This window comes from Chinchilla lanigera, unplaced genomic scaffold, assembly GCF_000276665.1.
Source record: "Chinchilla lanigera isolate Chin_1 unplaced genomic scaffold, ChiLan1.0 scaffold00105, whole genome shotgun sequence".
In the NCBI taxonomy this organism is placed as follows: domain Eukaryota; kingdom Metazoa; phylum Chordata; class Mammalia; order Rodentia; family Chinchillidae; genus Chinchilla; species Chinchilla lanigera.
The window spans coordinates 2,721,630-2,748,013 of NW_004955506.1; the positions used below are offsets into that span (position 1 = coordinate 2,721,630).

Below are 26,384 nucleotides of genomic sequence, written 5' to 3' on the forward strand. Positions count from 1 at the left end.
CTGAGAGCCTCTGAACCCATGAGCCCATTGCCTCTGGATATGATGGGAGGCCCAAGTGTCCACAGAGCAGAGTGCCAGGAAGCGGGCAGAAATGTTTGCAGATATCGGAACCCATGTGCTGCACTGGCCATGACTATGAATATAGCTCCCTTGGCCTCTAGGTAAAAAAAACAATGACATAGCAAACTGAGCTTGGCACTGAGCCACCAGGCAGTTTGGTTTTCCCAGGGTCTAAGGTCAAGGCCCAGGGCAGGGGTCCTATTCTCTTCTACCTGCCAGGCTGTCTTACCTGCAACCCTGACACTCCAGCCCTCACCTTCCGTGCTCCAGAGAGGTTCCAGTGGGCCGGGGTGCACCTACCTGCCTTGTCGAGGATCTCATAATCCAGTTCTGTGTCATCCACGTTAGTCCCTGGAAGGACTCCTGGGTCCACCTTGAGGATTTCTGGGAAGCTGCTGCGAAACACAGGAAGCAGCTCAGACTGCATGGCTGCTCTCTCTAAGGTCTGGAGCCCCTAGCCCCTTTCTGAGAAACTGCATCCAACACCCAGAGGGCCCAGGGTTTAACTTAGTGTCCCCCCATGAGTTACATCCCACTCTACCTTAAAGATTCGGGATCTTCCCTGAAGACCTCTGCCATCCGCTTATACAGGGACTGCTGGCTCGGAGGCACAGGGCTGCTGGAGCGGAAGCTGTCTGCTAGCTCATGGCTGGATGTGACACTCAGGTCCCACCAGAGCTGGGACTGGAGGAGAGCGGCAGAGGGCAGCAGTGTGGAGAGAGCCGAGTGGAAGGGAAAGGGAGAACACATGCATTGAGCACCCACTATATGCCAGGCGCTCTAGGGCTGTTTTCCTCTTTAATATCATGGATTCCCAGGAGACCTCTATGATGTGGGCACTATGGTCCCATTTCATGCGTAAAGCAAATGAGGCTGGTGAGGGGAGGAGCAAGAGCCCCATGGAGGGAGGCTGTGCCCATGGCAGGCAGTGTACAAGTAGATCTGAACCATTTACTGAATCTGTGTGCCAGGCCTTTGCCAGTGTGGACATGTCCCTGACAACAGGCACTGTGCCTGGGGTATGGGGCCAGCAGGCAAACACAGGCCAGTGAGTGGAGGCTGTCACACCAGGAGTGTGGGGGACACTGGCAGGGCTGGGAGGCCAGACAGACTTCGTGGAAGAAGTGACACGGAGGAGCCAGGTGTGCGTGTGGTGTGTTCCAGACAGAGGGACCACACTGCAGCGACCCAGAAGGAGCTCTTAGAGTGACCAGACTGTAAACCCCATGATGGGGAGAGGCCAAGACAGGGGGGCTAGAGAGGGCAGCTGCTCTGCATCAGTGGGCTGTGAGTTCAGAGCAAGCCATATCCTGGGTGCGGTGGTGCACACCTGTGATCCCAGCTACATCCCCAGGCCTTTAAAAGTTTGTTATCGTGAGACAGGCTGTCCCTAAGTTGCTCAAACTAGGTTCAAATTCGTGATCTTCCTACCTCAGCCTCCCAGGGTACTGGGATTACAGGTGTGCACTCCTGCATCTGGCCTGACTAACAGTTTCTAAGAGGAGAGGAATTTGGACAAAGATGCAGAGTAGAACATCACGTGAAGAGGGAGGCAGAGACTGGAGGATGCAGCCACAGCAGAGGATTGTGAGGAGCGGCCAGATGAGGCAGGAAGAGCCCTCTTCCCCTAAGCAATCAGGAGCTGCTGCCAGGCCCCGGGCGGAGGGAGACTGCAGTAGTCTGGATGGGGCACACGGTGGGCTGCACACACAGCAGGGGCATGAAGGCAGGAGTCACATACCTCAGTGGAGCCTTGGAGGCTACTGTCACTGTCCTCCCTAGGGCATACGGCATGCATCCGTGCCAGCCTCTGCTTCCCCCGTGGACAGGGCAACCTGGCCTCGGCTTCCTGCTTGGGCTGCCAGAGATGGCCAGACAGGCTGGTGAGTTCAGGGGAGAGGGTCCCCTGGGATGCCAGGGGGGCTTTCCACCAGGCTACATCTGCCCTACCATCCTTGCTCTCACAGGCAGCTTCACAAGGTAAAACAGTTCTGTCCCCGTCCTCAGAGCAAGGGACCCCAGGGGCACAGGGCCAACCATCAAGGAAGCTGGCAGCCACCAGCCTGAGAAATAGCATTTCATTTCTTTTAGTGAATATGCACTGTTATTTGCTAATTATAAAAATAATCCTTTCTACATAGTATATGTATATGCATCTACATAGAAAAGTGAGAGGAAAACAGAACAAATTAGAGAAGAAAATAAAATTCACTAGTAATCCCACTCAGAACTGGCACAGTTTGCATTCAGGTATCTATCCTCCCTTTTTGTATACACACACACACACCACACAATATAAATACTTTGAGCATAGTTGATATGAGGTCTGCCTGTGGAGGGATAAAGGAGGCAGGGCCAGGGCCAGGGTGACCCCTGCAGGGAAGGGAGGGTCCGCTGTACCCCTCACCCAGGGCCATACAGCACTCACCCCAGCCGTGGGCTCTGCCTGCAGCTTGCGCAGCTGAGTGTGCAGCTCACAGACCTGGTTCGTGAGCTCGAACACTTTCCTGCGGAGGGAGTCCTTCTCCAACAGGCTCTGAGAAATCTCCATCTGGGCTCCGTCCCTAGCAGCGTATGCCTGTGGCTCCAACAGGACAGACAGGACAGACAGACAGGATAGACAGACAGGACATATGCGAGGAGACAATGAGGAACCAGGCCAGTGAGCCCAGGGGGGTCTCAGCTAGATAGAGTCCCACTGTTTGTCAGCATTTATTGTGAACTCACCCAACACACACTAACCAGAGCTCACGCCAAGAGGTATAAACCTATGATCCATTTTAATTGATAAATGTCGTAAGGGTTTTTTGTTTTGTTTTCCCAAGACTGGAATTGAACCCAGCTCTCTGCCACTGTGCTATATCCCAAGCACCTGCCTTTTTGAAGGCAGGGTCTTGCTAAGTTAGTTGCCCAGGCAATATTTGAACTTACTATTCTGCCTCGTCCTCAGTAGTGCTGGGATTACAGGCAGCTGCAACTGCACCCAGTATGTGGTTTTAATAAAACTTGCTCTTAGGAGTGAACTTTTGCAATGTCCTCTGCCAGGTATAAGTCTGGGAGGGTGGCAGAACACTTTGCTAGAGGTCAGGATGGGGGAATAAGAACCCTTATGGGGACCATGGAAAGAGACCCTGAAATCTGGAAGCAGTGACCATGAAGGACCAGTAGAGCTCTGAGACTTCCCTGAAGCAGCCAGCCTTCAGACAGTGTGGGGCCGGAGCTTCCCAAGCTGAAGCCACGTGGGGTCAGGCACCATATGTCCTCCCCAGCCTTGCCCAGCCTCCCTTCCAGGGTCACCTGGTCACGCTCCTTCTGCAGCTCGGCCACCTGGCCCTGAAGCGTGCTCATCTTCTCCCTGTATAGCTCACAGTCCACCTGTGTCTTCCGGAACTGCAGCAGGGTCTGCTCTTTCTCCTCCCAGTACTGGACAGAAGAGACCCAGCCACTGAGTCAGGGCCTCCGCAGGCAGGGGTTGGGGTGGGGGTGGGGCTACTCCAGAGGTGGATGAAGGTACATTCATGCTCTTCCCTGCTGAGGCAGGCTTAGAGGATCATTTACTGGGTTGCTATGCAAATTGCATTGAATTTAGTCACTAAAATGTGTGTGTATGTTGCATGTGGAGTTGGGTTTTATTTAATGTTCTCAAATACACAGATGATTTCCCCTACCCTGCCTTATTCTCTTCCACTGCCTCCTTTCTCTCCACCCTCTTGTTTTTTTTTTTTTTCTGGTACCGGGAATTGAACCCAGGACCTCGCGCTTGCCAGGCAGGTACTGTGCCGCTGAGCTAAATCTCCAGCCCCATGGTTTTTTTGTTTGTTTGTTTGTTTGTTTTTCTTCCAGTACCAGGAATCAAACTCATGACCTTGCACTTGCCAGGCAGGCGCTTTGCCGCTGAGCTAAATCCCCAGCCCCTCACCCTCTTGTTTATTTATTTATTTATTTATTTATTTTTGGTTTTTCTCCGGTACCGGGAACCGAACTCACAACCTTGCGCTTGCCAGGCAGGCGCTTTTGCCGCTGAGCTAAATCCCCAGCTCACCCTCTTGTTTAAATCCCTGGCTCTCACAGGGCTCCGCAACCCCTTAAAATTACCCTGGGTCTCAGTCCCTTTGTTTGTCTGACTGTGACCCTTAGTCTGGGCTATGAGTTGGTGCTCACTACGGAGGAATAGGTGAGCACACCAGCAAAATATTTCAGCAAAATTATTTCATCTCAATGTGTAGGAGAGATCTACCTCCCCTACATGTAGCCCAGCCCCTGAGACAAAGGTCCCAGGAAGGTAGCCACGGCATCACCTGCTTCCGCTGCTTCTCTGCGGCCACCGCCCGCTCCCGAAGTGAGTGGATGCGGGCCACCAGCTCCTGCTTGCTCTCCAGGGCCTCATCCAGGTTCTGCTCCAGAATGTCCTTCTCCACCTGGTCAGAAAGAGGTCAACCCAGGACCCACCCTCCCCAGATGGCTGCCCCTGAGGAGAATGGGCCTTGAGAATCTAGCACAGGAGACTTCAAGGCCCAGTGCATGGATGGATAGGGTCACCTATAAAGGTGCCCAGAAGGCTTTCTGCCCTCCTGTCCCCGTCCCGAGCATTATTGGGAATAGAGGAATTGGCAGCATTGAAGCCTGGAATTATACAAACTTTCACTAATTTTCACTAATTAGGTGTGAAAAAGGCCGTGGAAAAGGCATGGGTTCTGATCGTACATGGCCAAAGAGATGTGTATAATAGAAGCTGAAAACCTCTTGGGATGACAGTTCTTCCTGTAAGACATTCTAGCTGGGAGTGGTGGCGCACACCTGTAATCCCAGCACTTCAGAGGCCACCCTGGGCTATGCAGTGAATTCAAGCCAAGCCTGCACTACAAAGCAAGACCCTGTCTACCCGCCACCCCAGAAAAAAATAGAAAAGCCCTTTTAGCCTTCTTTGGCAACGCACCAGCCAAGAGGAGAAAAGCCAAAGGACAGGACTCCTTGTCTGTACCTACATCCCAGAAGAAGCATAGGAATGATGGCACAGTCCAGGCTCCAGATGGGCCATGCCCTGTGTCCAATGAATGCCTCTTAATGGAATTTCTCACTAAATAGGTTTTCATTGAAAGGAGTCAAAGAGGAGAAATAAAGTTTGCAAGTTAGGTGTGGTGGTGCACACCTAGAATCCCAGCACTCAGGAGGCTGAGGCATGAAGACTGCAGCGAGTTTGAGGCCAGCCTGGGTTACATAATGAGTTCAAGGCCAGTCTGACCTACACAGTGAAGTCCTGTCACAAAAATCAATCAATCAGTGGTTTGTATAATTCCAGGCTTCAATGCTGCCATTTCCTCTACTCCCAGTAATGCTCGGGACAGGGGCAGGAGGGCAGAAAGCCTTCTGGGCAGGATGGTTTCTTTTCCCTAATCCCATCCTTTATGGCTGGCCCAATCTTGTCCAAAACCTCATGGCAGCAGGGAACTGGCCTGACATGCTAATGCACTGTCTGGGGGGCTGGGGAAGAGAGGGGATGGCATGCATTTCACCTCTCAGAAGTCCAGTGGCCCAGGAGCTGCCTGCTGATGGTGAGGACAGTCCCAGCTAGTGCCCATGCCGGAGGGACCTAGAGCCTACCAGGCTGAAGGTCAGCGAGCGGAGCTTCTCGTTCTCCTCCTTCAGGCGGCTCAGCTCCTCGTCCCCCGACTCCAGATCACTGGTCATCTTCAGGGACCTCTCTCGGAATTCCCATTCACAGGAAGACACCATATCCACCCGCTGCAGCTCCTGCCTTGCCAGGTACAGCTGTTCCAGGAGGGGGGAGGGAGACAAGGTAAATAATTTCTGCACTGCCATGTAGATTCTCCATCCTCCTCCTGATGGGGTGCTGTTCTGACACTGGGGTCCCACCCCAAGCTTTCTGAATAAACCTTGTCAGGCATAGTAGCACAGGCCTATAATCCCAGACTCTGGAAGGCTGAGGCATGAGGACTGCAAGTTAAAGCCCAGCCTGGGCAACTTAGTGAGATTCTGTTTCAAAATAAGTTGTAAAAAGGCTGGGGATATAGCTCAGTGTGAAGGCCCTGGGTTTCATCTCCAGTACTCAAGAAATAAGTATTTATAGATCGATACATTAAATGAATAAAAATCTACCCAAGTGTTTTTACCCAGTGATCAGGAAGGGAAGAGAAGGGAAGGGAAAGGGGAAGGGAAGGGAAATGGGGAGGGAAAGGCATTTTAGCTTTATTTTGTAGATGAAGTATAGTGGTTAAACCGCCTGGTGGGGTGCCTAGGAACAGAGGCCCTGTACCTGGCTCCTCTATCTTTCTGTTTAAACTGCTGGTCATCAGCAGCCAGTGACGGTTACCCAGCATGCTCGCTGGCTTCACATTCTTCCCATATTTCAATACATGAAGGGAATTGGGTTCATGAAAATCAGTAAGAAAAATGAGAGAGGAGTCAAGCCAGCAGGAGTGGGGAAGCTGGGGAATGCTGGACCTGGGCTGCTCAGACAGGTAGTGACATGGGTGAAGCAAGTATGAAACTATTCCAGATGTGCTGCAGAAGATGCTGGGACCTGGCTCCTTGGGAAAGAAAGAAGACATGGGTATGGGCTAGGTGGAAACTCATGATTCTAGAATATATGCCTGGGTGTATTATGTGCATATGCATGTGTATATATATGTGCATGGGTAGGTATAGACAGGTGCACTGCATGTTATGCATACATGTGTTCATGTAGGTGCATGTAGACATGACACTTTTACATGTGTGCATGTGTACACACACATTTATATGTACATATATGTGTGGGTGCACATGAATATGTATTTGTGCTTGTGTGTACATGTACATTTATACATACATGTGCACATGTGTGTGGGTACATGAGTTCACATGCATATGTGCATGTATATGTGTATGAACATAGATGTGTGCTTGCATATATGTCTCCTGCTCTGTTTGCAGAAAAGGCCAAGTACCCAGATCTTATTTTCTAAAGGACCTTGGGCTGGGGCAGGGAGGGGACAAGAGGATCCTGGAACTTCTTGGATGCTAGAAAGGAAGTCAGTGCTCAGAAGACAAGAGGGGCAGGTCACAGGGCCTGGAGCAGGTGGAAGGGCTCCCACTAGCCAGGTCTGTGATCACTTGAGCATCAAAGCTGGGAACACATCATAGGCCACTGGAAAATAGGGATCCTGAGCCTGTGCCAACAGCAGATGGCACAGTAGCGGGAGGGAAGGCACTTTCCCAGTCTGAAGCTGAGGCCAGCTGCACGTGCAGAGGAAGCTGGCACCGTGGGCAGCATTTGCCACTGCCTGGGTTAAGGTGCGTTCAGGCCAGAAGCAGAACAGTTAGGTCTGGGGGAAATGTCAGTGAATGGCAGATGCTTGCAGGTCTCAAAACACTTCCTTTATGTTACTTACGTGTTGCAGGGAAATGGAGTGCAGTGCAGAAATGGGCACCCCCTTGAGCAGATGGTCTAGAGTAACATGCCCCAGGGGCAGAGAGATACCCAGCATCCCCTAGGCAGGGCCAGGCCAAAGATACAAAACCTCCCCCAACCCATGGGGAGACATGAGACAAATCCCAAGTGAGTGGTCTATGGCAAAGAGGGACCAGGTGTGACAGGCACACCTGTAATTCCAGCACTGAGGAGGCTGAGGCAGGAGGATTGCCATGAGTTGAGGGCCAGCCTGAACTACACAGCAAGATCCTGTCTCAAACAAACAAACAAATAAAAACAAAACCAAACAACAGCCAGGGGAGAGGGCTGTATTCTTCGAAAACATCCATCTTGTAACGGACACAGAAAGGGTATGGGAGTATTTCAGATTGAAGGAGGCTAAACAGGCAGCATGGCCAATAATATCATGTGACCCTGGACTGGAGAGAGAAGGCAGCCCAGAGCAGGATTTAGGTCAGTGATAAAATAGGAATATAAACTGTACATTAGGTAAAAAGATTAAATCAATGCAAACTGCTGATATTGATAACTGCTTATATGAAAGAACATCCTAGTTTTAGGAACTATACATTGAAATCTAGGGGTAAAGAGCCATGAGGTATGTAACTCAAGGGATGCAGGAAAATTGTGTGTGTGTGTAGACAGAGACAGGATACATGTGAAAGTACGGGTATGTGAATATTCTTTGTATCATTTTAATTTTTAAAAATAAATTTGTAATTATTCACAAATAAAACTTAAAACAAAAGCAAACAAAAGAGCCAGGTGTGGTGGTACACGCCTGCAGTCCTAGCTTCTGGAGAGGCTGAGGCAGGAAGATCACAAATTCGAGCCCAGCCCGGGCAACTTAATGACTCAGCAAGACCCTGTCTCAAAATAAAAACACAAAGGGCTAAGGATGTAGCTCAGTGCAAAGGCCCTGGGTTCAATCCCTAGCACAACAATAAAAAAATAAATAAATAAACAGATAAATGCAAACAAATAGCATAATTAAAAGCAAAGAGCACATGGCAAAATGAGAATGGACATCTTTGATATTTAAAGAACTCTTATAAATTGATATGAAGTTCATTAGTTCATTAGTTCATTAGTTCATTTCCCAGAAGAAAATAAGTGAAACATCTAACTGGGGGCGAGGATGCCTGATTTGATGATGCTCTTATCCTCCTGGCCTGAGAAAGACAAAGGTGGGCCCTAGGGAGGCACTGTCCTTGTGTCCCTGCATAGCTGGGGCAATGGCTCACAAGTGGGCCTAGTGATATGGCACTTAGACTAGCCAGACCTTTCCCAGACTCTATGGCTAGCCAGGCTGTGGGGAGTCATGGGCAATTACGGGGCAGTGCAGAGCAACTGAGGTGAGCACCTGGGGAATGGTAGGGTGAGCTTCCAAGAGGGGCCTCAGCTATGGCTGTGGGAGCAGAACGTGTTGGATGAGCAGGAGGGTGCAACTGCACCAGCACATGCAGAGGAGCATCGTCAGGCTGGGCCTCCCACCCACGGGTGCGGGCATCCCGCTACCTCCTCCTGCAGGCCGCGGCAGCGAGTGGTGGCCAGCTCCTTCTCCTGCAGCGCATTGCTGTAGCGTAGTGAGAGACTCAGCATCTCGTCCTTCAGCTTCAACACCTCGTGGAAATGGGTGCTGGCCTCGTGCTTCATGCGACTGTGGTCAGACTCCAGCTGGCGCAGGCCCTCAACATGAGCCTCAGCCAGGCCCAGGCGCTCCTGCAACTGCTGGCACTGCCGCAGTAGCAGCTCCTTCTGGGCCTTCTCCTGGGCCAGCTCCTCCTGCAGGCTGCCAATGGCCCCAGCCAGGCATGCAGTCAGCTTGGACGTCTCTATGAGGCCTGCTGGGGAAACCGTGGGTGGGCTGTGGCACTGCCACTTTGTCTTCTGCCCCCAGCCTCCTGGGCCTTTGAGTCTTGCACTCAGACCCAAGCAGGACCAGTGTTAACCTGTTTGTCTCCAGCCTCAGCTGGACTTTGTATTTTGATTAATGGCATGGCATGACTTTGGCACAGGAATTGCTCCTCTCCCTGTTCCTATGAGAACTGGCTTTTCAGACCCAGCTCCCTCCTCACATGCTGAGATGCACTTGAAACTAAGTCATTCTTTTTTTAAATTTTTGCATGGTACTGGGGATTGAACCCAGGGCCTCACACATGATAAGTGAGTGCTCTGTCACTGGGCTGCATCCCCAGCCATTTTTATTGAATTCTGAAATGAGGTTGTACTAAGTTGTGCAGGCTGGCTTTGAATTTTTGATCCTCCTGCCTCAGTTTCTCACATGGCTGGGATTACAGGTGTGCACCACCATAGATGGCTAAAGCTGACTCTTTTCAATGCAATCCCCAGGAAAACATACTAACATCTGAATCTGTGTAACTGCACTGTAACATAAACACAGAGTGAAGGCCAAAGAGGAAGAGAGGGTGTGTCGCCCACTGTTCTGAGTGCTGTGAGCCCTACTCTTTCCCTAGGTCCTTCAACACTCCCTCAGGTGGCCTAAAATCACTCAATTAACAAAAATGGCCTCATCTTCCACCAGGAAGGCATAACCTTTACTTGGGTGAGGGTGCCAAAGTACAGAAGGCTCCACTCCCTTTTCTCCATAGGAAGGAGCCTTGGTCTCCCAGAGCTGGGATGCTGGGACTGCAGCTACCCCTCAAGCAAGAGAAAAACTTGGCCTGCACCTTTGGAATGCAGATGAGTTCCCTGTCTTTGTGATGCTGTCAGAGTAAAGGCCATACCCTGTAAAACTCAAGGCCGGGCTCCTTCTTCTGCCTGCCCCATGAGGTGAGTGAGGGAATACCAGGCTCAGGCCAGTAGCCCTGCCTGGAAGGAGGCAGGAGAACCGGCAAGGCAGGTCCCCAGACTCGAGGATGACCCTGCTTTCTCTTTCGGAGCTCTCACCGCTGAAGCTGCTGAAGTCCACGTCCGGCTGTAGGCCAGTGACCAAGGTGTAGATATCGGGGTTGTGGAACTTCAGGCTCTCCAGGAAGGCAATGGCCCCATTTTTTCCTCGCATCTTCAGCAAGTCCAGCAGGTGCCCTGAGGAGAGAAGGAGAGTGCCACCCTTGAGCCATCAAGGCTGCAGAGCACACTAGGGCTAGGCTGGCTTCCCATGAGCCAGGTTGTGGATGGAGATGCATCTGGGAATGGGGGTGAAAGTAGGTCTCTGGGATTCCTGGGCAGGCTGGGCCCTTCCTGCTCTTGTAAAGTCCATCACATGACTCAGGCAGCTCTAGGAGACCAAGTTCACATTTCTTGAGCAACTACTATGAGCAACTCAGGATGAAGACATGCACAGACACACGGTCCCAACACAGTGCTTGGAGAGCTATTGGTGCCATGAGGAAACAGCAAATAGCAGCCCATGAGGCCCCACGGGGTGGCTCCAGAGAGCCTGGGTGGATCACAAACACAGGGTCCAAATCCCATCTCCTCGGCTAGAATCAAGCCTGGTTGAATGTCTCCAATATTGGAGGTCCTTGACTCAACACACGCATGTATCACAATGTTAAGAGCTACAATTTCCTGTCTGGTTTCCATGGTGCAGGCTTGCTATGAGCATCCCCAGTTTTGGATGAATAAATACAGACTGAAAGAGCATGGGAATTGACTCCAGTGCTTCTGTAATGGGTTGAGCAGTACCTGTTCTCTACCCCACTACTAAAGATGTAATTTCTTTGGACAATGGACCTTCATGGATGTAATTTAATTAAAGACCTCAAACCACCCATTTGGGACTCCTCATGTCTCTTGGAAGATACTCCTATTCTCCATTCCTTTTCCCCAATACATTTTCCTACTCTAAAAAGAAAGAAAGGAAGCAAGGAAGGAAGGAAGGAAGATGCTAGAGCAAGAAATGACATGGTCTCTTAGCTCAGTTATACCAGATAGCTGAAAGAGTGAAGCCGAGTGTTTAGACTACTCCTGCTTTTGGAAACTTAAACATTTTGAATGGAGACCTGGATAGCTCTATGACTAAGAAGCGATACTCTTTTGGAAGAGGAGAGGATGAGTAATGTGGGAGAGACTTGGGCAGGAGCCAAGGGATGAGGCTGGACCGATATATGAGGCTGGACAGATATATAGGTCTACTGATTTCTAGCTTGAATCTTCCCCTTGGCTCTAAGGGTAAAATCCCAACTCCTTGAAGTGGTTGCGCAGCCCCGCTGAAGCCCCTGCCTTCACTTTCCTTGCCTTATTCCCTCCCTGTGCTGGGAACTTTTCTCTAAGAACCTCCTTGCTGCCGTCATGCCCTGAGTTCATGGCCAGGCCACTTGGGTCCCAGGTGTTTGACGAGGTTTGTGCCTGCATTACGTGGGTGCTGTTGTTAGTGATATAAAATTAGAAATAAAAAAACCCTAAAGATCTCAAGATAAGATCATCTCGAATATTCAGGTGGGCCCCACATTCAGTGACAAGTGTCCCTAAGTGATGGAAGAGGAAAAGACACAGAGAAGAAACCCACACGAAGATGAAGGCAGAGGCTGGAGCAGTGTGGCCACCGGCAAAGGAATACCTCGAGTGCCCAGTGCTGGAAGAAATAGGAAGAAACTCGCTCTTCCTTAGGCCTTGGCAGTGAGTGCAGCCATGCCGGTGCCATGACTGGAGACTTCTGGCCTCAAAAACTGAGACAGTATATTGCTACGTGGCTTTCTCTCCCTGCTCGGTGCTGGCAATGGAACCCAGGACGTTGCACAGGAAGCATGTTCTGCCACTAGCCTACGCTGCAGCTCCATTGCTGTTTTAAAACACCATGTTGTGGTCATTTGTTGAGGCAACCCCAGAGGACTAAGGCAATGTCCCTAAAGCCTGGACTTCTGTCCCCTTTGTGGTCAAGTCCTGTGCAGTGTGAGCTGTAGGGGGCTGGCCGGGACTCACCGACTCTCATGGCGCTGTTGGTAAAGCGGGGGCTGTGCAGGACCTCCTCCTCGTCTAGCTGGCTCAGCACCTTGGCCTGGCGTAGGTAGGGGGTGAGGCGGCTGGGGTGGATGCTCCGCACGATCCTGTAGCGGTGGCTTTCCATCATCTCCCACAGTGCGTCCTCATCCAGGGCCGTCAGTGTGGAGTCTGTGCGGCACAGTTCCGCCATGGCTAGTGCGGGGCGAGCTCTGGAAGGGGGTAGTGGGGAACCAAAGGAATAGGCTTGGGGGCTGGATTTGCTTTCAAATCTGCTTTCCCGATTTGGAGGAAAAGAAGGGAACAATCAACTCTGAGGGTAAAATGGACATCCCCAGAATCACCACTGTACTTCCACTCCAGCACTGGTGTCATGACCAGTGAAGGACCAGTAAATCCATCCTCAGGTCAGGTGTCAGACCTAGTCTCCTCCCTGTGGCATAGCAAAAGGAAGTGGTTTTCACCTGGTGTTAGCAGACTGGATTTGTCTTTTGCTGGTCCTGGTCAGGGACCTAATTGACCCAATGAACTTGGTGTTAAGAATCAGAGCAGGAACACTTGCCTGGCATGCTTGAAGCCCTGGGTCTGATCCCTAGCACCAAAAAAGTCTCCTACACTCCCTAAACATATCAATTCTGAAGGGTCTAGAACATCCATATTCAAGGGAGTATTCAAGGAGGCTCCCAAGGGGGTGACAGTGGACTGGGGGCAAAGTTTTGTCCTCTTCAAGACACAAATGTACATGAACAGATATATACATGTTTATGATATCAGTATTTTAAGGGAAGGCCATTAGGGAAAACATGTCTAAAAGAGTTCCTTAGGGAGCGATAATGAGTGCTTTCACCTGTGCTCTGCTTCCTAGGTACCATAAAGTGAGCAGCTTTGCTCCATCAAGTGCTTCGCTATGATGTTTCTCCCTTGGTGTAACTAACCATGGACTGATACCTCTGAAAACATGAGCCAAACCAACCTCTCCACTAAGTTGCAGGTATCAGGGATTTTATACCAGTATCAGGACACCAACTAATACACCTAGCTTGTGTGAGGCCCTGGGTTTCATCCCTAGTACTGCAAAAAATAGAAAGAAAAAAGAAGGTCAAGAATAAACCTGAGCATTTGGATCCTAGATCCAGCAGTCAGAAGTGTCACCTTTGTCTACTGGTAGTGGGTATTCCCTGGAAAGGGTCAGGTGGCAGTCAAGTGAGGAGCAGGGTCAAAAGACATGTTGTGGAATGGGGTGTGTGTGTGTATGTGTGTGTGAGTGTGTGTGTGTGTGTGTAACATACACTGCTTTTATCAGTGTGGTGAGTGCTTGTGATTTTTTAGCATGGATAGAATATCATTTTGTGAGGGGCTGGTGGGCTCTTTCTGGTCAGAAGCTAAGATGGGAGACATTCCCTGTCCTTTCTTGTGGTGGCCGTGACATCATCGAGCACCTGCTGGGGTGAGGGCACCTTCCCAGATCTGAGTCCAGCCATGGAGCAGGAGAGGGCCTCTGCGCAGTCCAAGGCAAGATTTGCACCTACCACAGTTTTTTTAAATAGCTGGTTTAGAGAGGCCAGCTTTGTCTTGGTTTGCAGGTTGGTCAGGGAACTGGAAGGAACTCCTTCTCCTACAGATAACTCTCTTTGGGCATTTTAGAGCAACCTCTATAGATTTTGCCATTTCTGGTTTCCATGTCTGCATCAGATCAGGCCCTGAAGCACCATCTGTTTAAACTGACCCCAAGCAAAGTCACAAAGTCTTACCTTTCTGGGTCAGTTGGAGCTTTTCCTAAAAAAAAAAAAAAAATAAATATTTTGGAAAAGTTCATCTAAAATAATACAAGTGGCACTGAGTTCTGGAAATACTGCTTTCTGCATTCATTCATGAACATTGGAAGCAAGACCGTTGGCTTCTCTGGAGCATGAACCCCAGAAGGTGTGGGTAGAGGGGAGAGGGGAGGACAAGATGAGTGAAAGAAATCTGGCTCAGGATGGCTGGTGAAGGGCACAGAGGTCCCAAAGACACAGAGGGGAGTGGAGCGCGAGGGGCAGGAGCACGGGAAAGGAATGGTTGCACACTGAACCCCCATAAGGCTCACGCCACAATTTTGAAACATAGGTTTTCCTAAAATAAAATTCTCAGAATAAAAAAGGCTTGGCCTCTTATTTGGGGCATGGAAGGGAGGTGGTGGGGGTGTGGAGTCCCCCCTTGAAGCTTTCAGAGGAATGCCTTCTTTGGGGTAATCCTTCCTAACACAACAGGCCTGGTGAGCTGGATCGTGTCCCCTGCAAATGCACGTCCATCCAGAACTTTAGAACGTGACCTGGGTTGTAAGCAGACTCTGTATGGATGTGAGTAGTTAAGATGAGGTCAATCTGGATTACAGAGAGCATGAACACCAAGGACTGGTGTCCCCCTAAGAAAAGAAGGGACAGAGAGATAGAGAAAAAGCCCAAGTGACAAGGGAGACAGAGATGGGAGAGAATCACTCCAGCCAAGAACACAGGCCCAGGATCTGAGAGTGCCAGGAAGGACTCCTCCCTGGAGCCCTGTAGACACTTTGACCCCAGACTTTGGCTCCCAGAACTGCTGGAGAATAAGCACCTATTGTGTGGTCGTTTGCTACAGCAGTCCCTCGGTAGGGGTGTCAGGAAGGTGTTGGGGGAATGACATTTGTAAAAGAGTATTATAAGAATGTTGTAATGAGGCTAGGGATTTAGCTCAGCGGCACAGCGCCTGCCTGGCAAACACAAGGTCATTAGTTCGATTTCCGGTACTGGAAAAAAGAAAACCAAATCCCCACCACCACCAAAAAAAAGAATGTTGTAAAACTAAAAAGAGAGACAGCACTGTAGTAAAGGCCTTGACAGCAGGTGGTGGGCACTGTGGGCAGACAAATAGAGCAGACAGCAGGATGGACAGGCCCCAGCTGGGCAGAGAAGTAGAGCAGACTCCACTGCTGCCTTCACAGGCCTGGCTCTGTTGGGACAAAAAGGTGGCCCTCCACGTGACAAGCAGACTGGCCTAGGATCTGAGACCTTGTGTTGGGGTTGGGGCTCAGAGGCCACCTGCTCAGCCTCTTGCCTTGGCATCCTGGCTTTGTAGGTGAGCCATATTCACAGCTGTGTTCTCCTGGCAGGGGCACTTTATGCCCTCCCCCCACTGTTCAAGGTCAGTAGCATATTAACCCATGTAAATATTGTAAGACTATCGTAAACTCGGACTGTTTCAGGCATATAAAAAGGTCCTGCGGATGACATGGTGAACAGCCCAGTACCTACCATGCAGAGTCCACCATCTTTGCACTCTACCCTTGAGACTTCTTTTGAAGGGAATCATCAGAAAGAGACAGCTGGAGCCTGACTGTCCTCCTCTGTCCTCTTCCCTCCCCTCCCGTCCATAGATAACTGCTATTTTAATAATCATTTCCTACATACAGATGTGACTAGCAACAGTATATATCAGCAATAATTTTGCATGATACTTCACTTACACAGTAACTTTCTATATAAACAGTATTTTTACTATTAACTCTCATTGTACACAAATACAAGGTGATACATGTTTTGCAGGTTTATGTTTTTCTTCTTTTTGGGGGGCATGGAACCAGGGCCTTGGCATGCTTGCCAAGTGCTCACTACTGAGCCACACCCCAGCCCCATGTTTTATCACGCTGAGACCTGCAGTTCCATTCACTCATGTTCCTTTCTAAACTGAAGGAACCACAGCCAGTGTAGCGATCCTCCTGGGGAAGAACATTAGGCCATTTTTAGTTTGTCACACAGTGTTGTGCGGATAACTTCAGCATCCCTGGGCACAGGTGGAGGCATTTATTAGCCCATGAGTTCCTGTGGTTGGAATAATGACAGGCTGGCCCAGGCAGAGTTCGATACGCTTGAAGAGGGCTGTACATTAAAAACATTTGGAAAGCACAGCGAATCAACCTTTGTAATCTAAAAAAACAGAGAATGATAGTTGGAGGGCCCAGTCTCCATGAACAGCTCCACAGTCCATCCCAGGAGCCCGGGCTGCAGCAAGCACTCACCGGGAGAGTTTCACATTCGCTTCTGCATGAACGCCTGCCAGTGGGCTTGGCTCCAGTACATCCAAGCTCCAGTACGCCCAACCTCCAGTACACCCAAGCCAGTGTGCTGCTGGCTCGTTTTCCCACAGGCTGCTAGTGGGACAGAGCTGGACAGGAAGGACTGGAAGCCAAACCAGTTCCAAGAAAACCTGACAACTATTGCAAACCATGTGACCAGCTCTAAAAATCAAAGTTCAGGCACTAAAGGCTAATGCAGGTGGTAAAGAAAACAACAGGGGGAATGATCAAAGTATGCTGTGCCTGTATAAATATGCCATTAAAAAGAAAGATAAAGCTGAGGTGCAGCTCAGTGGTAGAGACTTGCCTAGCATGTGTGAGGCCCTGGGTTCAACCCCTAGCATCACCACCAAGTAAATAAATAAATAAATAAACTCCTACACCAGGAATCACTGAAGAGGAGACCTCAGCTACTGTGGGGGCTCCTTGCAGCTGAAGCAGATTTCTAGACTGATTCCAAGCTTTGAACCCTGCACACCAAGAAGGGCATGGTCATGACTCAAAGTTACCAAGGGCCACCGTTCCCCTAAGTCTCCTCATACAGAAGGAAGAACCACTGGAACGGCGGGTGGAGGCTAGGGAAGGGGCCAAGGCAGTTCAGACTTGCTGCTCTCCAGCAGCTCATTCCTGGTCTCCTCCAGCAATGCTGAATAAATGCATCTGAGCTAGGGTGCTGGGGCCTGTACACCACAAATATGTGTTGAATTCCCCACATCCAGACCTGTGAATGTGACCTTACTTGGGAGGAGGTCTCTGCAGACAGAATCAAGTTGAAGTCACCAGGTTAGGCCCTCCTCCAATGACCACAGTCCTTCTGAAACAGTGACCACCTACGACAGAGGATAAACCAACTCCCAGGCCTTTAAAACCTGTTACTCATTAAGAGTATACTCTGAGTTTTCTTCTCAGGCAGCCAGGGACTTGAAAGCTGCTTTTGCTAGATATCAGTAACAAAACACAAAACAAAACAACAGCAAAACAGCAACTCTTCACTTGGGCCTTCAGATGCTGTTACTAAAGCTTGTCCTTTGTTTTGTATCTGTCTGTCTTATCACACGGACACTCTGGGTCAGATCCCTGCTCAGCTGCACACATAGGCATGTTCATCATTTAGGGAGCATGTGTCGAAAAGCTGGCAATACAAGACTGATTAGTTCTAAATTTACATAAACCTATCTCATCCCCCTTCAAGATAAAAGATTCACAGCAACATTTAACTACCAGTGAGCCCCAAGAAGTCTTCAGCCATTGGCCTAAACCTGTGTTCACTTGGATCCCAGCAGAGCCTCCACAAGACTGAGCCTGCCCCATGCAGCAAAAAGCACCTGGTAGAGACTATGGACTAAGCAATAAGGGCCTTTTCTGGAGCCACTTTGCAAAATCAGAACTGAAATTATGATCAGCCAGACCCCAGCCCATCTCCTTCCTTTGTTAACAGAAAAATCTGACCCTCTCCATCAGCACTGCGCTCTCCTCAGATCCTCACGCTGGTGTTTCTATTTTCTCTTACTTTCTAACTGCCTAACACATCGGCCTGTGCCTCTCACTCATGCTCTTAAAATGCCTTTTTGTGATGAGAAGTCATGAACCTGCCTGGGCCATGTTGAGATCCCCACATCCTCTTGAAGAGGACCTCCTCAGATCTGTCCAGTGATGCTTCCCAAAGGAGGAGGAGAGACACAGACCCAAGAAAGAGCCACAGTGTGTGCGGGTGGATGCTCACACACACCAAGGACTGCTGGACACGATCAGAAACACAGGCATGAGACAGCGTCTCTCCTAGAACTTTCATGGAGAGCATGGCACTGCTGGCCCCCAGAGCTCTGAACAAATGAGTTTTTGCAGTTAGAAATCACCCAACGTGCAGTAACTTATTGTGGCAGGAAACATACAATACACATATGGGAAGGGGGTTGGGAAATGGGCCAAGACCTGGAACGCTGTTTGTCTGCAAGGATGTGGGACCATAGGCACTTCAGTGGAAGGCTCTTGTACTTCTCTATGGTCAGGTCTGATCCCCAAATTAAAGCAACATTCCTTTTTTTTTTTTTTTTTTGGTCTTTTTGAGACAGGTTCTCGCTATGCAGTTCACGCTGGCCTTGAGCTCACTTTGTAGCTCAGGCTGGTCTCGAACTCACAGTGATCCTCCTGCCTCAGCCTCCTGAGTGCTGGGATTACAGGTGTGCACTACCACACTCAGCTCAAAGCAACACTCCACTCAGTTTGGCACTAGCCTTGTAATCTGCAGAGCCCAGAGAGAAGTAAAAACAGTGCATTTGTTTAAATAAAATATCCTGAGTCTCCAGACAATGACAGTAGAGCAGGCAACCAAGCACAGGACTCTGGGCATGCACCAAAAGCTGGCCTGGGTGTCTCTAAGACCCCAACATCTACCATGGTGATAGCTGCAGGGCATAGGAAGGTTTCCTTTAGAGGTCATGAGAATGTCCGGAAATTGACTGTGTTGCCGTTTGTATCTGTCTGCAAAAACCCCAAACCCAAAACCCATTGACTTGTACATCTAAAATGGCTGAATTGTAAGGTATGTGAATTATAGTGAATAAAGTTATTTAAAAAAAAAAAGACTCTGGGAGCCTGAGGTAGGAGGATTGCAAGTTTGGGCCCAGTTTAAGATGAAGGGCTGGGGATGTAACTCATTGTGAAGGACCTGGGTGGTTGCCAGGCCACCCTGAGGCCAGCGCTGGCTGCCTGCAGTGTATGGAATGCCAGCTACTTTTCTTCTCTTCCCTTCCTGGGCTCAGCCTCTACCACAGCCGGGCACCCAACTGTCCTGTGCCACAGCTCAAGCTGGGCTCCTTTCTCGCCAGCTCCTATCTGCTGCCCTGGGGCTGCTGAGCAGGGCCACACGCTGGTGGCCCACCTCCTCCTGCCAGCCCCTTTGCTTCCTCATTCTAGAATCCTTGTTCCTCCCTGTGACCTCACAGGAATGTGCCTGGCCGCTGCGGGGGCAGTGGAGGTTCCCCTGGCACATTCTTTGACGACAACAACAGCACCACTAGCGGCTGCCTTTGTCAAATCCAAAGGCAGAATCAGTGTACATGAGAAGGGTGCAGAGGGAGACAGAAACTCACTCTCTGCCAAGTTCCTGGCAAAACAAACACAGGAAACTTTTAAAAATTAAAGCTGGGTGTAGTAGTACATTCTTATAATCCTAGCTACTTAGAGGCTGAGGCAGGATGATTGCAAGTTTGAACCTAGCCTGGGCAATTTAGACTCAAAATACAACAAATAGGGCTGGGGATGTAGCTCAGTGCTCCCTGGATTTAATCCTTGGTAACAAAGAAACATTTTTGTAAAGAAACTTTTTTAAAACATTAAAAAAAAGAAGAGCTGGGTGTGGTGGCACATACCTGTAATTCCAGCACTTTGGAAGCTAAGGAAGGAGGATCGCTGTGGGTTGGAGGCCAGCCTGGGTTACATAGGCCCTGTCTCAAAAAAAACTCCCCAAAACCAAAAAATTACACATGCACATACAATGGAAAAACACTTACTGCCACAAGATAGGCAGGAGGCCCTAAGGCCAGGGGAATGACAGAGCAGGATGGGCCCCCAGGGACAGAGGAGGGAGAGGGCTGAGGTTCTCCTGCTACACTAGGGAAAGCCCGGGGAGATGGGAGTATCCCCCCTTGCCCTGCACCTTTAGCAGGGGTCCTCGGCACAGGGGAGGGGAGGGCCCTGCTCTAGCAGATCGCCAGCCACTAGGCAGCCCACCCTTTCTGCGCTCCATCTAACAACCCCAGGACTCAGTTCTCATGGAAATTCCAGTCCTCAAGTGAAATATAAAGATTCTCCGCCTTGACAAAGTAAAACACAGTACAAGCACCAGAGCTCTGCAAGGTGGGCAGGCCCACAGGAGGGAACACAGGCGTGGGGTCAGTTGGTGGGTCACTGTCTCAAGGGAGCTGTGTCTGCTGCATACATGTCACCACTCCAAAAGGTTTTTATTTTATTTTTTCAAAAGGTTTTTAATGTCTCTTACCTAAGTCTTCGTGGAGGTTTTGACAAACTGATAGTTCTTGTAGCTGAGAAACATTTGTAGTGCATTTAGCAATTTCTGTTATTTTTATTTTTATTTTTATTTATTTGTTTTGTTTTGTTTTTTGGTGGACAGGGTCTTGCTATGCAGTTCAGGCTGGTCTTGAACTCACTTTGCAGCCCAGGCTGGCCTCAAACTCCCAGCAATTCTCCTGCCTTAGCCTCTTGAGTGCTGGGATTACAGGTGTGTACCACCAGGCCCAGCTCTGTCATTTTTAATAGTTCAAATTAAATTCAAATTTTACAGTTAAATCATGGAGAACACAAACCTATTTTTTATAAAATGTTAGTCTATGCTCTGTGTCTAGCAGTTGCTCAGTCTGTATATCCATCCCATCTCCCATCCATTCATCCATCTGTCTATCCATCTCCATCCATCCATCCATCCTCTGTGTGTGTGTATGACAGACAGAGCTGGCCATGGTGGTGCAAGCAAGTTTGCAAGTTTGAGACCAGCCTGGGCTACAAAGTGATCTCAAGGCCAGCCTGAACTGCAAAGTGAGATCCTGTGTTAAGAAGATGGAAAAAAAAAAAACCTAAAAACAACCAAACCAAAAACAGATCCCAACACACACACAAAGAGAGAGGCAGAAAGGAAGGGAAATAGAGAAACACAGAGATGGAGACAGAGACGACAGAGACAGAGACATAAGGGAGATTTCAGAATCCTGTTCACCAGACCGATACTTGCTATTTACAATGGTACAATTGTAGAAAAGCTATTCCTCTCTTCCTTTTTTGGTATAGCTCAAACTTTTTGGAATGAGAAAATACAAGTTCAATAAAAGCCATAAAGTCATTATCTCAGCAAACCATAAAAGTAATTCAGCGGTCAAGCAGGGAAGGAAGTGGGCTTTACCCGAGCTGCTGGGGATGAAGCTCAGCGCACAGGCCCTGGCAATGAGAAGATGCCTAGGGTCGCAGGTGGTTTGGGAAGGCTCCTGTTTCTGCTGTCATCCTGGTGTAATTATTACTGGTGCCCTTCTCTCTCTAAAGTGACTGGCTTTGAGTGACAGGTCACTGTGGGGAAGGGACTGGTGGGTGACAGAGTAGACATGTGTCATTCCTTGCTTTTCTTGCTCCTCAGGAGGAAGGTCATCCTTGTGTGTGCACAGGGAGGGTGGGAGAAAGCAGTGGGCGACAGCTGGCTGAGTAAGGAGAGACCCAGAAGAGCCACAGAGAGGGAGAAGGCACAGGACTTGGTTGAACCAGGACCCACTCTTGCGGCAGGGTTCCTTGACTGTCTACTCATAAAGGGGCGGGTGTCTTAATAAAATCTTTATATTCTTTTAGATTTGCTGATGAATCTCTCATAAAATTGAGCCTGACCAAGCTTGTCCTTCAGAAGCAGGTGGAGAATACATCGTGACCTTTGAGTCAGGTCCATGGCCCTGGGATTAAGTTGCTGCCAAAGAGCCGAGGACCCCAAAACCAGGGCTCACAGAATATTAATTTTTGTTCTCAGCAAATCACACACTGGCCACACTTATTTCATTGCATTGAGATGGCAAGGGCAGCACTCTAGGCTGCAGCTGAATCATGAGGCTCTTCGGACACCTGGTCTCCCAGGAGGCCCTAAGTCCCAGCCCAGTGGCCACAGCCAGTGTGTGTGTGTGCGGTCCCTGCCTGCCCAGAGGGCTGCAGGACTCCCTGCAAGGCTTGACCCACTGCTCTTGGGCCAAACCCCGAAGTGGAATTGGGATGTCAGAAGTTCTCTGTGATCTCCAAACCCTCACTCCTGCTTCAAGCTTCTGCAGTCCCCAAGGCATGCTGGAGCCAGGGCATAGGTTGGTGCAGCTTGCAACAGCAGCCATCTAGCCCACTGTCACCTGGGAAGCAGGTGAGAGGAAGCACATGTACACACACACACACACACACACACACACACTCCACACTGGACTCCGGAGAAGCGAGGGGTGAGTTAGGAAAAGGTCAGGGAAACTGATGATCCATGAACATGTTGCACAGAAGGTGGGGGGGGCAGTAGCTGTCATCACCATGCCAGGACCGCCCAGCTGTACCCTTCTGTCACTCATGGGCAGCTGACACCCTCACTATCACTCACCTGAGCTGGGGATCCTGCCTCCCCTCTTTCACTCTGGGGGTAGCAAGGAGGTAAGGGGATAAAACACAGCTGTGCTGTCCTAAAGCTCCACTTACCAGCTTGAGGATGGTCCAGCAGTGTAAGCAGACACAGGGGACAAGCTGTTTCCTCCTCTTCCCCACAAACCGGCACCACCCCTGGTCCCATGGGGAAGCAGCCAGCCTCTCTCACCCCTGGGACTGCTTGGGGCCCATGCTGACCTGTCCATTGTCCCCCCGCCATCTTCTCCCAGGAGACACTCCGCATTGGCCTTCCTCTCCCTCTCAGCGGCGGTGACTGTGGCAGTTTTGGGCTGGGCTGGGGTGGGAGCAGCTGACAAGCAGGTTTGGCATGTCATTGTGGGCTCTGCCCACAAAGCAGGGCCAGGGCCAGCACTGTGTGTCCCACTGCGGGCTCAGGCTTGGCCTTCCAGAGATGAGAGCCTGGGGGAGGACTCCAGGCAGGGCAGGGGATCCTTTCCTTTGTGGACAGTCAGTCCCATTCACCCTAATTCTACCCTCAGAACAATGCTGAAGGCGAGGATAATTTCTGGGGCCCTTCTTGGCCCTCATGATCCATTATGGGAAGTATCTAAGCAATTCCAGTGGCTCCATCGAAAATCAACATTTCACAACTATGATTTCGGTTTAAATAAATTCTTGGTTCTTCCATGTTGAGCTATCTAGGATCAGATGGCTTCTCACCACTTGCGTTGCAGTGCCCTGATCACTGCCTCCATGCTTTGCAGTGGCTCCTAAGTTCCTCCTCCAGTGCCCATTGCCCATTCTCCACACAGCAGAAGTGCATGTACAAATTGGCCAGAATAATACTCATTAATCTCCACAACTAACACGCACTACTAACAAATGTGGGAGAAAATCTGGGGACTGGGGGAAAGCTTCTGGCTTTGCCTTGAAATCATGAGGTTGGCACCAATGGAGAGGTAAATAGAAAGGCTCTGTAAGAGCAAAAATACGACCTGTAAGAAAGGACCACAGAGTGAGGTGGAGACACCTTGAGGGGGAGGGAGCAGGTGCCAAGTGAGGACCAGGGTGTCATTTACAGGAAGAGTTATGGCTGGTTACAGTCACCACTGGTGATTGAAGGACCAAAGGACTTCTTTCGGCCATGGCCAGGTATGGCTCCATGGTGTGCCTGGTGGGGACACTGTCCCCTATTCACCTCGGGAGGCACCAGCGCAGGGAATGGGCCAGGGAAGGAGGCGAAGCAGCTCCTGCCATAAAAGCAGGTAAAACAGGTCCATTCCCTGGTGCTGTACGCAACTCTACGCAACTGCCTCCCACTCCACTGAGTGCCTTCCATTTAACCAGCCACATTACACCTACTGATATCTTTCCTAAACTGTGCTGGAATTCACACAATAGAACAGTAACAATTGTAAAGCACACAATTCAAGCGGCATTTAGTGTGTTCATAGTGGTGTATAACCACCACCTTGATCTCATTCCAAAAACATTTTATCACCCCAAAGGGACACCCCACACCCACTAGCAGCCCCAGGCCCGTTCTCTGGCAACTGCCATCTGCTTCCTGTCTCAGGTGATCTGCCTGGCACATATAGTGCATGTAAGTGGAGTCATATAATTTGTAACCTTTTGGGTCTGGTTTCTTTTCACTGAGCAACCTGTTGTCCAGGTTCCTGTGTCACAACCGTGTCCATGCATCATTCCTGTTTATGGCCATGTGCTCTTCCACTGCATGCTCAGTGGCCACTGGGCGCGTGTGGATAGTGCCTGCCTACTGCTCAGCCTTGCTGACCTGTTGCCTGCCATGCAGCTTTCCCATCTCCCAAGCACACTGCCCAGCTGCTCTGTCCCTCACCATCTCAGAACTTTGCAGGTACTACAGACACACCTCCCCCGGGAGTTACTGTGGCTACTTCTTCTGGACTCAGCTGACACCTTCCTCTAGCCACGTGGTAAATGAGAACCCAGTAACTCTTTCCAGTTCGCCCATCTTATTTGCATCATGGTAATTATATAGCTCACAATTATTTTGTTTACAGGTTTTTTGGGGCTCGCCCTCCTCTGCAACATCAACTCTGTGAGGGCAGGTGCCCCTCTGTGCCTCCGTAAACCCAGCACTTGGAATAGCTTCTCACGTACTTGCCACCTGGGTGCTGGACTCCAGCTGGCTTGAGTGTCCAGGAATCAGAATGGCAGTGAGGTGGTGTTAGTGGCACTTAGTAAGGTGACCTGTCTCATGGCTGGGTTTGGAGAGAGCTGTACCTAGAAAGGAGTAGAGTTTACCCTTTGATACTGCATGGTGGGTGGAGATTTCTGGCAGGAAGTTGTTCTCTAGGGACAGTCCCTTCCATGTACCGCAGGACATCTACTCCTATGGTGATGACTCCTATGAGTACCGCCCTGCCAAGTGGCACTCCCCTAACCGCCTTCACTCATCAACAAGATGCGTCATCATGACCTTCTCACCCTGATTCCAGGAGCCTCTTGGGTGCAGGAAAAGAGATAGGTGGGGTCCTGAGAGGTGTGGACTGCAGACCTTCCACCTCCCTGACAACAGCCATGTGAACTCATGACTGCTCCTGCCCAGCTGGGAAGGTGCCTTGAGTCCCTTTCTCTTGCCTTGGATGTCCACACAGATGTGCAAGATGACAACTCTCTACTGAGCATGTACTATGTTAGACGAAAGGTGAAGAAGTAGATGTGGCCCTTCCTCCAAAATGTAAACTGTGGGAAGTGGGGTGCTGCGACACTTGCTAAGAAAGAGGATAGTGGGCCTGCCCACCCACTGTGGTGATCAGGCTTCTCTTGAGAAGATGAGGAACCTAGGGATGCAGAGCCCAGGACTGACAAGCAGCACAAACCCACTGTTTAGGGAACTTGGAGGGGTTCCATTTTAGCCCCTCCATGTAGGGTACCTGAATTTAACAGAATGGCCCTAATTTTTTCCATCACTAAAACAGATGTGTCTGCACCCTTGCAAGGTAATGATGATACCTGGTGAAAACTGAAACTAATGCGGCAGTGTAAGCAGCAGGTCCTGGAGCTGGGCAGTCAATTATTGTGCTATACAACATAGCTGCACAGAATAAATATCTTAACAAACAGGGCAAGTAACAAACTCGTGTCCTCAGTACCCCACTGACTAGAATACAACTGCCTACTAGCAACGAAATAAGAAGGTCTTCTAATACAGTCTATGAAATTTGATAACCAGCATGTTCCAATGGGAACATAACATTTTTTCTAAAACAGGTGAAATTTAAATTTTGACCCTGTTATTTCTAAAATGTTACTAACATCATTTCAACATCATTATATGATCCCAGGGATTGAATCCAGGGTCTTGCACATGCTAGGAAGGTACTCCCTTACTCAGCTACACGCCCACCCCTTTTTTGAGACATGGTCTAAGTTTCTCAGGATAGCTTCAACCTTGCAATCCTTCTGCCTCAGTACTCTGAGTAATTAACATAAAATCATGATCATCATTTGTGGCGCTGGGGATGAAATCCAGAGCCTCTTCCATACTAGGCAAGCACTCATCACTGAACCACACCCCAGCCCCTACACTTGCATCAGGCACGGCTCTCCATGTTGGTGGGAGGGACAGCAAGAAGATCGAGAAATAAAAGACAAGAGACAAAACTGGGGTCAGGTGGAGCCCTCTCTCCGGATGGGAAAAAAAGAACTGTAGAGCATTTATTTATACACTCAGGGTGTTGATGTCAAATTCAATCTCTGCCGAGCAACCAGCTTGGAAGCTGGAACAGC

General features: G+C 49.8%; 1 protein-coding gene across 10 annotated transcripts in view; it reads right to left on the reverse strand.

The window, feature by feature from the left end:
- Card14 (caspase recruitment domain family, member 14) overlaps positions 1-22,926 on the reverse strand; it is a 33,495-nt gene extending 10,569 nt beyond the window's left edge. For 2 of the 10 annotated variants that reach the window (XM_013505981.1, XM_013505979.1), the window contains exons 1-12: positions 22,704-22,828; positions 14,149-14,173; positions 12,380-12,609; positions 10,403-10,540; positions 9,011-9,339; positions 5,662-5,829; positions 4,359-4,478; positions 3,358-3,483; positions 2,489-2,638; positions 1,802-1,918; positions 602-744; positions 361-455 (exon numbers count right to left, since the gene is read on the reverse strand). In XM_013505981.1, coding sequence (XP_013361435.1) covers positions 361-455; positions 602-744; positions 1,802-1,918; positions 2,489-2,638; positions 3,358-3,483; positions 4,359-4,478; positions 5,662-5,829; positions 9,011-9,339; positions 10,403-10,540; positions 12,380-12,609; positions 14,149-14,173; positions 22,704-22,794 — 1,732 coding nt within the window. In that variant the 5' untranslated portion in view covers positions 22,795-22,828. The other 8 variants (XM_013505984.1, XM_013505987.1, XM_013505983.1 and 5 more) reach the window with 8 other exon arrangements.
- Between the last annotated feature and the right edge of the window lie 3,458 nt (positions 22,927-26,384).